Source organism: Nannizzia gypsea, genomic scaffold (assembly GCF_000150975.2).
Source record: "Nannizzia gypsea CBS 118893 supercont1.6 genomic scaffold, whole genome shotgun sequence".
Lineage (NCBI taxonomy): Eukaryota > Fungi > Ascomycota > Eurotiomycetes > Onygenales > Arthrodermataceae > Nannizzia > Nannizzia gypsea.
Window position 1 is genome coordinate 1,766,121 of NW_003345196.1, and position 14,161 is coordinate 1,780,281.

General features: G+C 48.6%; 7 protein-coding genes across 7 annotated transcripts; 2 read left to right on the top strand and 5 right to left on the bottom strand.

The window, feature by feature from the left end:
• Positions 1-104: 104 nt before the first annotated feature.
• MGYG_07284 (BTB/POZ domain-containing protein) lies at positions 105-1,931 on the bottom strand (the record flags this gene model as incomplete). Its single annotated transcript, XM_003171235.1, has 4 exons — positions 105-1,387; positions 1,471-1,539; positions 1,605-1,727; positions 1,802-1,931. The coding sequence occupies 4 exons, from the start codon at positions 1,929-1,931 to the stop codon at positions 105-107; spliced, it is 1,605 nt and encodes a 534-aa protein (XP_003171283.1).
• A 323-nt stretch (positions 1,932-2,254) lies between these two features.
• On the bottom strand, positions 2,255-3,156 carry MGYG_07285 (glutathione S-transferase I; the record flags this gene model as incomplete). Its single annotated transcript, XM_003171236.1, has 3 exons — positions 2,255-2,607; positions 2,674-3,047; positions 3,116-3,156. The coding sequence occupies 3 exons, from the start codon at positions 3,154-3,156 to the stop codon at positions 2,255-2,257; spliced, it is 768 nt and encodes a 255-aa protein (XP_003171284.1).
• A 640-nt stretch (positions 3,157-3,796) lies between these two features.
• MGYG_07286 (hypothetical protein) lies at positions 3,797-4,277 on the top strand (the record flags this gene model as incomplete). The annotated part of the gene is made up of 2 exons (XM_003171237.1): positions 3,797-4,183; positions 4,212-4,277. The coding sequence occupies 2 exons, from the start codon at positions 3,797-3,799 to the stop codon at positions 4,275-4,277; spliced, it is 453 nt and encodes a 150-aa protein (XP_003171285.1).
• Positions 4,278-4,816: 539 nt separating this feature from the next.
• MGYG_07287 (C6 zinc finger domain-containing protein) lies at positions 4,817-6,489 on the bottom strand (the record flags this gene model as incomplete). Its single annotated transcript, XM_003171238.1, has 4 exons — positions 4,817-5,537; positions 5,595-5,725; positions 5,794-6,107; positions 6,171-6,489. The coding sequence occupies 4 exons, from the start codon at positions 6,487-6,489 to the stop codon at positions 4,817-4,819; spliced, it is 1,485 nt and encodes a 494-aa protein (XP_003171286.1).
• A 714-nt stretch (positions 6,490-7,203) lies between these two features.
• On the bottom strand, positions 7,204-8,357 carry MGYG_07288 (hypothetical protein; the record flags this gene model as incomplete). Its single annotated transcript, XM_003171239.1, has 4 exons — positions 7,204-7,891; positions 7,959-8,123; positions 8,186-8,285; positions 8,336-8,357. 4 exons carry the CDS (start codon positions 8,355-8,357, stop codon positions 7,204-7,206), a joined length of 975 nt encoding a protein of 324 aa, XP_003171287.1.
• Positions 8,358-9,104: 747 nt separating this feature from the next.
• Positions 9,105-10,652, bottom strand: MGYG_07289 (protein kinase subdomain-containing protein; the record flags this gene model as incomplete). Its single annotated transcript, XM_003171240.1, has 2 exons — positions 9,105-10,199; positions 10,374-10,652. The coding sequence occupies 2 exons, from the start codon at positions 10,650-10,652 to the stop codon at positions 9,105-9,107; spliced, it is 1,374 nt and encodes a 457-aa protein (XP_003171288.1).
• A 1,558-nt stretch (positions 10,653-12,210) lies between these two features.
• MGYG_07290 (alkaline proteinase) lies at positions 12,211-13,610 on the top strand (the record flags this gene model as incomplete). Its single annotated transcript, XM_003171241.1, has 4 exons — positions 12,211-12,519; positions 12,591-13,124; positions 13,192-13,297; positions 13,369-13,610. The coding sequence occupies 4 exons, from the start codon at positions 12,211-12,213 to the stop codon at positions 13,608-13,610; spliced, it is 1,191 nt and encodes a 396-aa protein (XP_003171289.1).
• Positions 13,611-14,161: the final 551 nt, after the last annotated feature.

Sequence of the window (14,161 nt, forward strand, 5' to 3'; positions counted from 1 at the left end):
TTCATCAGATTACATCATAAGTATTTTTCATCGTTAGATTTTGATATCAACAAGCAAGAAAGAGCGGGAGGGTAAAAAAAGAAGAGTGAGGTGGGAAAAGACGGTCAGGAAACGAAGGGCCGGCGGACGTTGCGGGCACGCTGGCTGGAGTGCGCCTCGAGCTTGACAGCGACGAAGACGGCCTCCATCTGGCCCGTGCCGATACTAGTGCCGGGCCCGGCATTGGTGCTGGTATTCGTGGTGGTGGGATGGACTCGCAGTCGCCACTGGCCACGGTCGACCACCCACTGGCGGCTCCTCTCGCTGCCGTCGACCCTGCGACGCTTGCGCGGGAGCTGCTGGTTCGGCTGGACGGCGGCGACAGAGGGCGTTTGGAGGCGAGAGTACAGGGCGGAGGGCGTCAGTGGGGAGATGTTGCCTTCTATAGGGGTGTAGCCAGCCGGTGCTTCAGCGGGTTGGAAGCTATTGCTGTTGTGATTATTGGAGTTGGAGTTGTTATTGTTATTGGGGATGTTGGCGTTGGCGTTGGCATCATGGCTATGATTAGGGCTGAAAGGCTCACCGTCAAGGGTGATGTCTGTACTTGAGTCGATGTGTATTTTGATCTTGTCCGTAGTCAAAGCAGTGTTATTGTTGTTCGTAGGGTTGCCGCTGCTGTTATTTCCAGACATCATCATCAAGCCCAGGGGAGCGTTGGTCGGCAGGTTCATCTTGTTGGCGACGACCTGGCAGAGACTGGTGACGCGGGCCTTGGCTAGGCCGTGCAGTTCAGCTCGCATGGTGGCCAGGTCGACGAGGGTGTTGCCGCCGCCAATCTCGATGATCAGCTCGCAATGGTCTTCGTCTACAAACGGGCGGGCATAGTGCACCCATCCCCCTGTGGTATTATTATTGTTGGCGGCGGCGGTGGTGTTGCTGCTTCTATCTCCGTCGTGGACGAAGGTGATTCCAGACGGGCGGACATCCTCGAGGCGGACGGTGATCTCAGACCGGCGTCTCTCCAGGTTGTAGCTGATGTCATGCGGGATCAACTTTTGCTCGAGGCCTCGCAGATGGTAGTACCGACAGTCCCGCAGCAGACAGGCCCGGTGCTCCTCGTCCCGAATGTGTACTGGGTAGCCACGCAACAAGTGCAGCAGCTCAGCAAAGACGTCTCCAGACCGGCTGCTGACGATGGGCGGGGTGATGGAGGGCGGGCGCAGGAGACCTTCGCGCTCGAGTCCCGGGAAGACGGCGGCAGGCGAGGCGAAGAAGACAGCAAAGCCAAGGGAGAAGAAGTTGGGCGAGTCTCCCGGGCTGGAGAAGATGTCTCGGGGGATCTGGAAGTGACGGTCACCGATCTGGATGAAGATCTCGCACTCGAACAGCTGGGCTATCAGACGGGGCACTGTTACATGGCCTGGTTAGCACTGTAGCTGGGTTGTTGTATGTACCTTCCAGGGTAAAGGGTAATTGGGGGATAGAACCTACGGCTGTAGAACTGCGCGTCGGCGAAGAGCTTGACAAAGTGAGCCCCGTCCTTTGGGCGCACATAGTATCCTACAGACACAAAAAACCTATTAGCCGTCAAGCTATGACCGATGTATGTATTTAGAGAGAGCTACCTTGGAGATGGCGGACGATCTCATGGAAGGTCTCTGGGTCGCGGTCGATGTAGAGCGTCCTCACATTGCCATCCTGGCTGTTTTGCAGCTGCTCCTCGAAGAAGCGCGAAAAGTACGACGGTGCTCTATCATGTTAGCAGGAGAAGCGTAGGACAAAGAGAAGAAGAAGAAGAAGAAGAAGAAGAAGAAGAAGATACCATCCGAGGCGATGGAGGCGCCAGAGAGACGAAAGAGCTGCGACCCGATCTGGATGGGAAACACCTTTTCGTGCGGCAGGATCGTGGCGTCTCCCTTGGGCGGCTCAGACAGCGGCACGCCGGTCGACATTGGGGCGGCCTAGCTCATCATCTATACACCGTAGTTGTAGATGCGGTTGTAGTGAAATTGGATGAAGATGAAGTTGGTTGACGTTGGCGTTGGAATTGACGTTGAACTTGGTGATGTTGAGGCTCAAGCTGAGGCTGAAATTAACGGGAGGACGAAAATAGTTATTTAACTAGTTAGTGAACCAGTTAAATAAGAAGTCATACTGAAAGGTAACTAAAGAGGTGGTCTCATTACTTATCGGCTGGCTGCTATTAATTACTATTAGTTACATGGTTATCTAGCAACATGGCTATTTCTATTATACAGTAGTTAGTTACAGATGATCATCGAGGAACAACGTCACAGCTGCCCTCCAGCTCGACGATGAGGTCGTGGGCCTTGTGGTAGGCGTCGCGCTGCCGGAGCTGGTCGAGATAGGCAACCAGCGCCGGATGCGAGTCTGCGGTGATGTCCTTGCTGGCGACACCGACCTCGACCAGGTAGCTCATCATGATGTCTGCACCGGCGAGCTCGTTGCCGCAGAGATAGGGCCCTCCCTGCGGCGCGGACTTGACCTGGTCCTCGAGGAAGCCGAGATGCAGCTTGATGTTGTGGCGGAGGTATGCGTCGTCGACCTTGCCAGCGATGCCCCTGGTGAAGGGCTTGATGAAGAAGGGGACCGGAGCGTTGCGGATGCCTTTTGCACTGTGATTTAGCAACGGGTGTGTCATATGGGGAAGCAATATTTGAGAGTGAAACTCACGGTCTATGATGAGCTGGACGAGGAAGATGGGCATCAGGCTGCCCTCGGAGTAGTGGATGAAGTATCTGTTGCGCAGCCAGGCATCGGTCTCGCCGGCGACGGCGCCCTCGCAGCCCTCGCAGTACCGCCGGGGGATCAGGGACGGTCCAAAGTGCTCGGTCAGGTACTCGACTATCAGCCCGGACTCGGCCAGCACCAGCTTCTCGCGGCCGGGCACTTCGACGGCGATCATAGGCGACCTGCCCAGCGGATGGATCTTCTGCAGCGCCGGGTCGGCCAGCAGGCCCTTATCGCGCTTGAATCGCTGCAGCTCGTACGGCAGCTTAAGCTCCTCCAGCAGCCACAGGATGCGCTGTGCCCGGGACTGCTCGAGCCTAGGTACAGAGTTAGCGAGGGTCATATCTAGGTATCATCGGTCTGAAGCAGGTAGTTAGCCACATACCAGTAGAGGGTGATCTTGACGTCTTTTCTGTCTTCAGCCATAGTGCCGCCTAATTGGCTAGTTATCTGGTTAACTAGTTAGTTATCTGATTAGAAAGACAGAAGGACGATGTCCACGTCGACGGCAAGGGGGCTCTATAAGTAGGACGCTCTCCATAGAAAGTCAGATGTCTTAACGCATAGCCGACTGCGTTCAATTTTGTAGTTAGCCACCCAAGTACAGTAACTATCTCCGTGTCGGGGCGTCTGTCGCTCCGTCCCGTAGCTAGTTATCTCGATGCGCAACTAAATAACTGCTCTTATCTCCGTGGATCTGCCTCCCCTAGAGCTAGTTAGTTAGTTACCTAGAATAACTAGGTAGTCAACTCGAGGTCTTCAGGTGACACAACGCTTGACGGCACCAGATGGCAAGGAGGCAGGGCTTGAATATACCCCGTTTCGCCCATCTTAGCATATCATCCAGTTAACTAGTTCACTACTAGTTATGGATAACAATGACAGTTCGAGCCAACAACGCGTTACTGCGATCTTACAGTAGTTATCAGACCATCTGCACTCGCACTTCCCTATCAACAGACTGGGCACGACTCTATTCTACATACGCAGAGACGTACTGCAACACGCATGAAACCCAGCAAAGTCCGGTATAAGTTTGTGGAAGAAGTTGAGTGCTTGAATTATTATGTCTCTGGAGGCTATCATCAAGTCACAATTGAAGACGAATTCTGTTCAGGTCGATATGTCATCGATTGCAGATTTTGGAGAAGCCTACAATCCTCGAGTGACAAAGCAGTTTGCCGCTCATATGCCACTTTTGCTTGCTCCCCCGGAATCGCGCTTTGCGGAGGCTTCGGAAGGAGATGAACCACTTTCTTTCCCCGGAGATATATGGACACTTGCATGCACCATCTGGGATATATTTGGATCTAGTCCTACTTTTAAAGCTTTTCCTGTCACGTTGGATGAAGTTACGATTGAGCAAGTCGAGATGCTTGGTAAACTTCCTGATCGGTGGTGGAGCAAGTGGCCGGAACGAAACAATTGGTTTGATGAAGATAGCCACAAGAATGTAAAAGAAACCAATGGTACAGCAGTAGCGCCAGGGACTGGACTCAGCGGTTCGAGGGATCTATACAGCACCCAAGGAAGAGAAGGGAGTTTGATATCTTTTCAGCAAAGGAGAATGCGTTCTGTAGTATTTAAGAGCTCTTAGCCGCTGCCTATTTAACCCGATAACTACTTACTCCGTGGATAAATACGAAATTTACTACAGTACTAAAACTGCCCTGAAAAGTGAATTGTATCGCCTTCATATAACTATATAGGTCAGTCCAATTGTTTGATCCATGCACGGATTTCGTGGACGGAACGCTGGGCAACACCCCATTTCACTCCATTTTCAGTGAAAAACGTTCGGGTCTTTATCTTCACGGTTGTGAAGATCAAGACCATTTGTTAATGCTACGTCATATGCCTTTGAGAAACAAATTGCCCTAGTTACGAAGCTGTTTCTCTATAACTGTCCAGTCGACGTAGGCTATTTTCAAATTGTTGATGAAGATCGTGCTGTGATCGATTATTTAAAATCGATACTACTATAGATGTGTCAACAGCTAACGGGAACCTCGGTTAGGAGTATGGGGTATGAGCACAAGCCTACTAGCTCGAACCCCCCTATGCTCGAATTATATAGGTAGTCTAATCACGATAAAAGAATCTCGCTCATATCTACAGAAAGCTGCGCAGTAAATAGGTAAGGCCGACTAAAGCAAGAATCCCAATTTGTTGCTCCAGAATCCCAGAATTTTTCAAGCACAGACTTCGCCATTAGTGGCGCATATGATCCGGTATAACGGCTCATCTCGAGCAGCTGTTCCTTAACGAAAGAACGTATAGTTGCGACGCCATGTAGAGCCTCTACACCAAGTACGATCAGTGGCCACATCATAAATCTCTTCAGTTGGGGAGATGATAACGTCGTCTCAAGAAGTATCCGTAGGACCCTGCCATGTGAAGCACATCGCACCCTCAGTGGCGGGGTTATAGGAAGAATAGAGAGAGACTGAAGGGAAGAAATACAGTATACCAAGGCGGCGACTTGGTATACGGTCCCCAAAAGCTTCCAATCACCCTTTGACAGAGGCATGGACTCCCCCCATTGTTCTGGGGAGAACTTGTCGATAGAGTCGAGAACTCTATATGCCTCCTGTTGTAGCGCCTCCGATGTGCCAGCTTCACGTTTCGTAGCCTTCATCCGAAGGCGATTGATTTTGACGATATCGGCTAGAAGCAGGGGGGGACACATTTGGAACGGCGATATGCCAGGGCCGGCCTGTTTAAGTACAAAGTCCAGTTCGTCGGAATAGGGGCTCGCTATAGCCAGGTCAGAGGCAGGCGAGGTCGTGTTACCCATAACAACAGTGCTAGGCAGGTTTAGTTATATGGATGGCTTGTTGAATCTATTTTTTGCAATAACATACCACACAAAGACTAGTAGTAGAGGTCGCAAGGCTTTTGAATTCGCCATGGCACGGATACCGCCGCGCAGTGTGATTATTCTTCGTACCGCCTCGATGTGCCATCGCCAGCACGGGGAGTCTCCTTGCTGGGCCTTTGCAGTATAGTGTTTAGTCAATAAACCGATGATGGATAGTAGTATTTCATGGCTGTTTAACTAACATCCGCCAGTAAGAGTGTGAGAATCCCGGCAACGACAACATCTGCTATTCGCTGAGATTCAGTATTAAGAGTCTCGTTGAGCGAGCGGATAACGCTTCCTCTGTACTGATGATATGTCTTCACTAAATCGCCGCACTGAGACTTGTTCCGTATGCGGTGTATCCGATGGTTCAGAGTTATGCAGACAACACCAAGCGATATGAAATCTGGCAGAGCGACTGAGGCTCGTATGTGCGAAGGCAGGATACGGTATATATGAGGATTGTGTCCAAGCCCCTGTATAGGTGCGAGGTCGGGATATATGCAGCTGTTATCTTCGCAAGGCGAAATTAGCGATAACTTATAAGATTAAGATGTGTTTTCTCCTGTTCACTTACAGTACTCCGCGGCCTGGACGATAGCATGGGATGCTGTCTTCATTTCAAAGCGAGGAATCTTCATTTCCTCAGCCCTCGTCCTCACCACGAGTCCGCGGGTCTTGCTCGCATCTTTCGCAGTGCAAGCTGCCCTTCGCCTTCGCGTCTGAGAAACAACTTTTCCAGGCTCGAGCCATCTCAATGTTGACGGTTTAACATCGCCATAGCCAGGACATGCTGTTCCTGACGCGGAGCAACGCTTGCAAGAAGGCTGGGCGAAGTCACAGACCAGGCAGCGCCGTAAACACTCCCAGCAATGACGCTTACGATTTTCCTCCATTCCAACGCGGTAGGTAAAACCTAGATAGTTATTTATGTGATCAAGCCCTGAAAGCGAGCAGCGCAGAAAAATGAGTATTCTGTACGGATCTTTGAATCCATCGTCTACTTATTTAACTACTGTGGCTTAGCCACAGGGATGAATCACAGCCTAGATCCTCCTATGCTGTCATTCAGCCGCATAGTACAAATGGCAACGTAGGGTCCGCCTGACAGTGGCTATGAATATTTTACGTAAAGCTTCATGGAAGAAACAGCTGTAAGCTACATCTACCTGCATAATATTACACCAAGCATCGAAGCAACGGTTGCAGCACAGAAATTCCGATTCTTGTATATGATGTATCTGTAGGAGAATTAACTGTCTCCAGAATGAAAATAGCCTACTCATGATAATATGGGTAGAAGTTTCCTCAATTTCAGCGTCTGTTGTTGTACATTGATGCAATACTACAACCATATGCCTCAATGATGTATATACACGTAAGTATTACCGCAAGTAGACTAAAAATGTACCAATGGTTTCTCATATCTACAGAAATACATATCTAATAGATGAGAATCAAAATATCTTCACTTCGCGATCATCCTCACTTATCCCTCTCTATCACGAGTCCACCTCTTTTAAATCCATGGAACTTCCGCCTCAGATATAAGGACGGCTGGTTCACCATGTGTAGCATTGGTGCATCTTACTCACAAATTTAAGCGCTGGTCAGCCGCTTTTCCTTTTGCCACAAAGAATGCCAAAAGTCACAACATGGCCGACCTTGACTAGAAATGACCGGCTATCCTCTTCTTCTGCTCCCTCAACTTCTGTGTTCCCGTCCTTATCTAAATGGATAAGGTAATTTCGAGGCAGAAAGCGGCCAGGGTTCCATATATTCCACAAAACAGAGTTAATAAGCATGAGAGTTGCCTCAAAGATGTAGAAGAAGTACTCATGCCGCAGGATAGGGCTTAACGCTTTGAGTTTTTCAATGCTATCCAGGTCGACCGCCGTGCTTCCCATGTGCTCTATTAGTCGGTAAATGCAGCGTAGTAAAATTAATACCATGCTTACATATAGCACGATTAGGAGAGTGGTGATAGGCTTGAGGTACTTGTCACATACATGCCTAACACACCGTCGATGGAATATAGACGCCAGGATAAGCAGGGTAAAGATAAGTGCAAATTGAAGCGAGAGAGCCGCAATTGTTAGGTTACCCCCTAGATGTTGTTGGCTCGCAGAGGATGATGGGTTGGAGCTTAGAGATACCCCTAGAGAATTCAATGTTTCGACAACTAACATGACGAGGCCGAAGGTAGATACAATTCTACTGGGTGGGAACGGTGCGAGGTGTGGCACATAGTGCAATATTCGACCAAGTACATGGTAATTGGCGAGCTCAAGAAGCGGACTAAATAAGCATAATTAGCAGCAAATTCTAAGGCTTAAGCGCGACCTATGGATTGGGGTACACTGACGGGCATACGTATATGAATATTTGCCCAAGAATAAAAACAATAAGGGTCGTTAGGTTGTCCATATAGAGATAGTTGTAACTTCCATATTCGCGCATAGCATAGCCAACTGTGAACAGTACCGCGCAGAAGGGGTGTAGCCCGATCATTTTCCATGACTTATAACGACTGTTTAATCATAGCTGTTAGGTAATTTAGTTCTGCTATACTAAGGAAAACAGTTAACTTACAAGCACTGCCAGGTATGGCCAGCAGCTGAGATAGCGTATGCAACCGTAAAGATGATAGGTGCTACCTTGTTGGGAGCATACACGAACAGGCTCCCGAGGACTATAAAAGATCAGTACAGATACAATAAGTGGAATGTTTAAGAGACATACCAGGTTCCCCACTTGCTGTCATCTTGTTCTCACGTCAAACTTCTCTGGTGGAAAAACAGTAGTAAGAAGACTCTTTTCTCTCTTTGGGATGCCAAATAGAAAAGAAGTTGAATCAAATGCGCCTCCAACTGGTATATAAATAAGAAGATAACATAGCCATCATCTCCAAGCAGTTGTTCGCCCTACTCCGTACAGGGTATATACAATCGCCAAGGGAGTTAACCCGGAGAGGAGAACCTCATCATCAAGGCATGGAATCTCCAGCTCCATGGTATGCTTAGCCAAAATAGGAGAATCTGGCATCCAAGACGTTGGAACCTCCGCTCAGTCTCGCTATCATCGTAAGCTATCATTCCTCCGAGATACTGTCATTCGTGGGTGTATATTGCTGGAGCCTGGACAGGCAAGGACTTAACCCAAATAGGAAAACTTTATCGCCAAGACTCTGATCCCTGGTGCCTGAGCCCAAGGCTTGGCTCATTCCGAGTGTTCCGTGATTTCCTTAGCAGGCTGAGCCTAAAATAACCCCGGAGCTGCTATGCGATTTACTCTGACAGGGGCCAACAGATAGCTGTGGTTGGGAGTCTAGTCCCAGCTTCGCAAGCTCAAACGCTTGAAAGAACTTTGTATTAAACTTTACGGGATTGGGCAGCATTAATTAACATTCTTGACAAAGCGGATTCCTAGACGATCGGCCAGATATCCGAGCCGACTTGTTCGCCCTTAATCCTGATGAGAAACGCAAGTTGTGGGCATATCGGACGGCCCTTCAATCCGCAGAAAGTGCCTTTTCAATCCATAGCCAAAGTCTTTTATCTGCGACAAAAATAGTATTTAGTTTTGAAGCTAGATCTATCTTTCTGGCCACCGTATAGCGCTGCAAGCTCATGTTGGAGAAGTAACCCTTTTCGTGACGCGCGATATCGGCTGCCGTTTCGTCATTAGCAGAGAGGATATTTCGCATATCCGTAATAGCTGGCTGACTATACTGTTCGTTGAATGCATGCAATAGGAGGGTAGCTTGCGAACTATACGTCAGTGTATAGAGCTCCGCTAATAAGTGATAGTCTTGTAAAGAATCCATGTTAACCAAGCGCATGAAAAGCCACAACATCCTACCCATTTCCCAGGATATAGGATAAGAACGATCAGTAAAGCCAGATCTGAATGCGGAAGTCAAGGAGAGATCCAAGTCGCCCCTCGGATGGGGCAGGCCTGGAGTGGCTAGGAGAAGGTCTACCGGTACAGTAGAGACAAAGCCCCAATCAATAATGCAAGTAATATTGCATTCCTCGTCGACAAAGATGTTATTCGCACTTAGATCGGGGTGGTAGAGAGTAAATCTTCCCATATGACGATCTTTGAACTCTTCAAAGTTGTTCGTGAGTCTTGGTATCATTTTCTCAAGAAACTGCCCTGCAATAAAGTAATCTAACCTATTCCCACTGTTCTCTACCCGGGAGCCTAGCGTTACGAAACCATTCCACCGATCTGTTGCCGCTAGATAGCTGTCATAACAGTCATACTCCTTAGGTACTGGCACGGGGGTAAATAGAGCGTGATGCCCCAGAGACAGATGTTGTATATGTCCACAGTATACTGAAAGCAGGGCCCTGTAGTACTCATTCTCCTCGCTGAACGGGCCTCGACAGATCCCTTGTAATTCGTACCGGTTATGAAAGAGGAAGCTAGGCAGTAGGCATGATTTCACCCGGAAGCGCCCTTCCTCCTCAAACAGAGAACGTATTTTATCAAATAGAAGCTGTGAAAACTGATCCATGACTTTACCCAACTGGACCATGACCTTTTGCTTTTGCTCGGCCTTGAGTAGACCGCACGAACCATTGTGCCCGATCCGTACTCTCTTTAGCTTTAGGCAGCCAGCACGATGCAGAAAGGGGATGGCTATTTGCTCTACTCATTAGAATATAAGGGACACCGAGTTTATTGTCCTTAGAGAAACTCCGTTATGGTCAGTAACTACACCGGGTAGCTTAGTATATAACATAAACAATGAAACTTACCTGTAATGATATACATTTGGAACAGGAATCGAGCTGTTCTGCTTGATATACCTGAGCGTGGCTACTTCGCTGGCAATCACAGCTCTCGTGGTTGTTTCATCTAGAGCATAAGTCGTACGCGGCGATCGAAGGAGCCATTCCACGCCGTCGTCGAATGAGAGTACGACCGCCCAATTGAAACTGCCAGCCAACGGTGCCTGGGAGGAATCATATGTACAGCCTGTATTTAGTGACCTCTTAGCAAGTTGAATGAGTGCAGGTACTGTGCAAAGATAAGTTTTTTGGTGGTCCATGGAACATCTCGCCTGAGCTACTTGTGAGGTTTCCAAGTTGGGAATTCACCTAGGTATATATGTCAAGGAGCGTTTAGGTATCCCAGGAAGCGATTCAATGCGTTGCCGGTGAAATTTAGTGTGGTAGATACAGGAACTCGATCTGCTCTGTCCGGCTTATCACGGTATACCGAGTCACTCCTCCCTCCAGTGCAGCAATAAAACTAGTTGGCCTGCTTGATGTGAAGGTGGCGCTACCGACATCAGCCACTCCAGACGGTGTGGGTACCAATTCAATCTCGTTATGGGAGCATCGACAAGGAGATCTGAGTCGGTCGAGGGATGACCAAGTTAGGCAATACTCCCACCAGTTAGGTAAGTCCCAAGCCTAATGAGCTTGACCGTCCACGGCCGACTATGTCGAGTCAACGGTCGAAGCACTAGGTTTCGCCAGCTGTGTCGACGCCCCCAACGTAAGAGCTTAGTATAATCACGTTGCTCTTGCGACAAGGTTCCCAGAACACTGATCTGTTGTCACGAAAACGTACAGTAGTTGATTTTGACTCGCATGTTAGCAAGCGCTTCAGGAGTTGCGCAGCCAGGCACGTGATATAGTCGCGCTTGACGCGCTCCATGGCTATAATCGAAGGCGCGGCGGCCAACTATATTTAGTAAGCGACGTAGATTGCTGGCTGGAACAATCCTTAGATTCCGATTGGCCACTTTTGGCTCGATATTATTGGCCGAGATATTCAATAACACCGGCAACTCCGAGCAATGCCTTGCCCCTTACAGCCAACAAACAATAATATCACGGTGAGCTCGGAACGACGAACAACTTCAACCATTTGCCAAGTAGTTAGCTCTGCTGCCAATTCTATATAAGCTACCTATTATTAAAGCCAAGAATACCAAGGCTGCGGTTATTGCCAAGAAACAGGCCAAAAACTTGTTCCGCTAGGCTTGTCTCAAAGCAACAAATTTTTCTTCCGGCTTGTCGTCCTCCGCGGGCCTTCTGTCAAAAATTGCACACCAGAATGGCATATAACGAACTATACCATACTCACGCTATTGAAATATTGTTTGATATCCAGCTTGAAAGCTCAACGTGATTTTGGACTACTACCTTTTCTATTGTCCTCCGTACGGCCATGTGTTTTCTTCCAAGCGTCCTTCCGCTGTGAGGAAGGTAGAGCATTCCGTGGCTTCACATGCTCTCTGCCGTTATTCGTCGGGGTATGCTTGGCCTGCAGCCTGGGCGACCAAAGACCCTCTCAAGATACCCGTTGAGCATCTGAAGGCCGGTGATATTATGCCAACATATTAATGAAAAGGAGAAAAACATCCTGGCTTGGAATTTTATAGCGCATGGGTGTGTGCTGTTGTTCTCAAGGGATCGCAGTCAACCCAAGGGCTACTATATACTATATAAAATGGCCTCCTCCCTTCTTCTTGCTGCGAGAAGAACTCATACCCTTCTTCAGTCGTTCCCTTATACATTCTTTTGCCCCTTCTTGACAGTCGTTTTCTTTCTTTTTCTTTCTTTTTCTGTTGCTCCTACTGACCCTATACACTCATTATGACGGGCTTTCTCACTATCCTTTCTCTTTCGCTGGCAGCTTTGTCTGTGACTAATGCCGCACAAATTTTAAGTGTCCCCCAGGGGGCTGAAGTTGTCCCCAATGGCTACATCGTGGTCATGAAAGATGATACCTCTGAGCAGGATTTCTCTTCTCACCGTGCCTGGGTATCCAACATCCACCATAACGTGACTCGTCGTGGCCTTAATGGCGAAGGCGTCAAAGAGACGTACGACTTCGACAATGTACGTGGATACAGTGGTATCTTTGATAAGGACACCATCAAGGACATCTCAAACGATCCAAAGGTATGTTCAAGTTTCCTTGCTACTGTTTTTTTAGTAGTTAGTATACAACTCTCATGCCGTAAACTCCCTAGGTCGCCTTTGTTGAGCCAGACGCTATCATCAAGCAGCATGTTTTTGTTCAGCAGCGCAAGGCTCCATGGGGCCTTTCCCGCCTCTCCAACCGCCGAGGAGGACGCAATTATGTATTCGACAGCACTGCTGGCAACGGCGTATGGGCCTACGTCGTTGATTCGGGAGTTGATATCCATCACTCCGAGTTTCAGGGTCGTGCCATCTGGGGCTCAAATCTTGTTGATAACAAGAACTCAGATGGAACCGGACACGGCACCCATGTCGCTGGAACAATTGCCGGCAAGACTTACGGAATTGCGAAGAAGGCCAAGATAATTGCCGTTAAGGTGCTTGACTCCGAGGGTAAGGGTCCAACTAGTGGCATCATCGCTGGTATCAACTGGAGCATCAAGCATGCCCGTCAACATGGCAAGCTACAGAAGTCCGTCCTCAATATGTCCCTTGGAGGTTCCTACAGTGCTGGCCTGAACCATGTTACTGCTCGGGCTATCAAGGCTGGCATGTTTGTTTCCGTTTCTGCTGGCAACGACAATGTGAGTGAAAACCGCCAGTATTATGGAGAGAGCCCTGTTTAATTAACTCGATACTTGGGGCAAATAGATCAACTCGAATAATAACTCTCCAGCTTCTGAACGGTCCGTCTGCACAATTGCAGCCAGCACAGAGAACGATGGAAAGGCTTCGTTCTCCAACTGGGGCCCTGCCGGTTAGTATACCTTGTGCGTTGCGCCGCGATACGAATAACAGCCACTAATGATCTTTTTTCTCAATAACTAGTTGACCTCTATGCCCCAGGCCATAACATTCTCTCAGCTCGACCCGGAGGTGGAAGCCAAACTATGTCCGGAACTTCCATGGCAGCTCCTCACGCTGCCGGCGTTGCGGCATACCTCATCGCCAAGGAGGGTATTCCTGGTGACCGTGTCTGCCTTCGCCTCAAACAACTCAGTCGGCCTACTATCCGCAATCCCGGCCCAGATACTACCAGCCGTCTACTTTACAATGGCAGCGGCCGTTAGGTAGATAGCAACAGCTTTTTGCGATTATAGCCGTCTTTTTGATTTATCGTCAACGTGCCATCATTTAACATTTTATACTTCTCACTTGCTCGCTATCACAGTCGTGGCAGCCAAGCATACCTACTTTTGCACTTAAATTAATCAAAACTATTCAAGCACTCAGTTTTACTTTCCTTGTGTGAATTTAATGTTTTGCGATTAACCTGACATGTAAATATAAATAGCGGCCCATTGTACGTTTTCTTCCTTAGGCTCGAGGGCGAGCGTTTCGTCAAGCTTGATCGGCCGGCCTACCCGTACTGTTATTTCCCTGCGGGAGTGGCCATAAACAATGTTGAAATAGAGTCTCCCTTTGGCTCTTCTCCTCAAGGTATCCACGATAAATACTGATTGGATAGTTGTCCTCGCATTCCCAAAGATAACTAATAGATAGAGTTGCTCTTTGGAAAATGCCTTCTCCAGGCTTACAAGATGTAACGTTCTCTGGTATTGAGTACTTAGTACGGGAGTGGATTTACCTCCGATGCAGCGTAGTTATTCAGGAGAAGGCA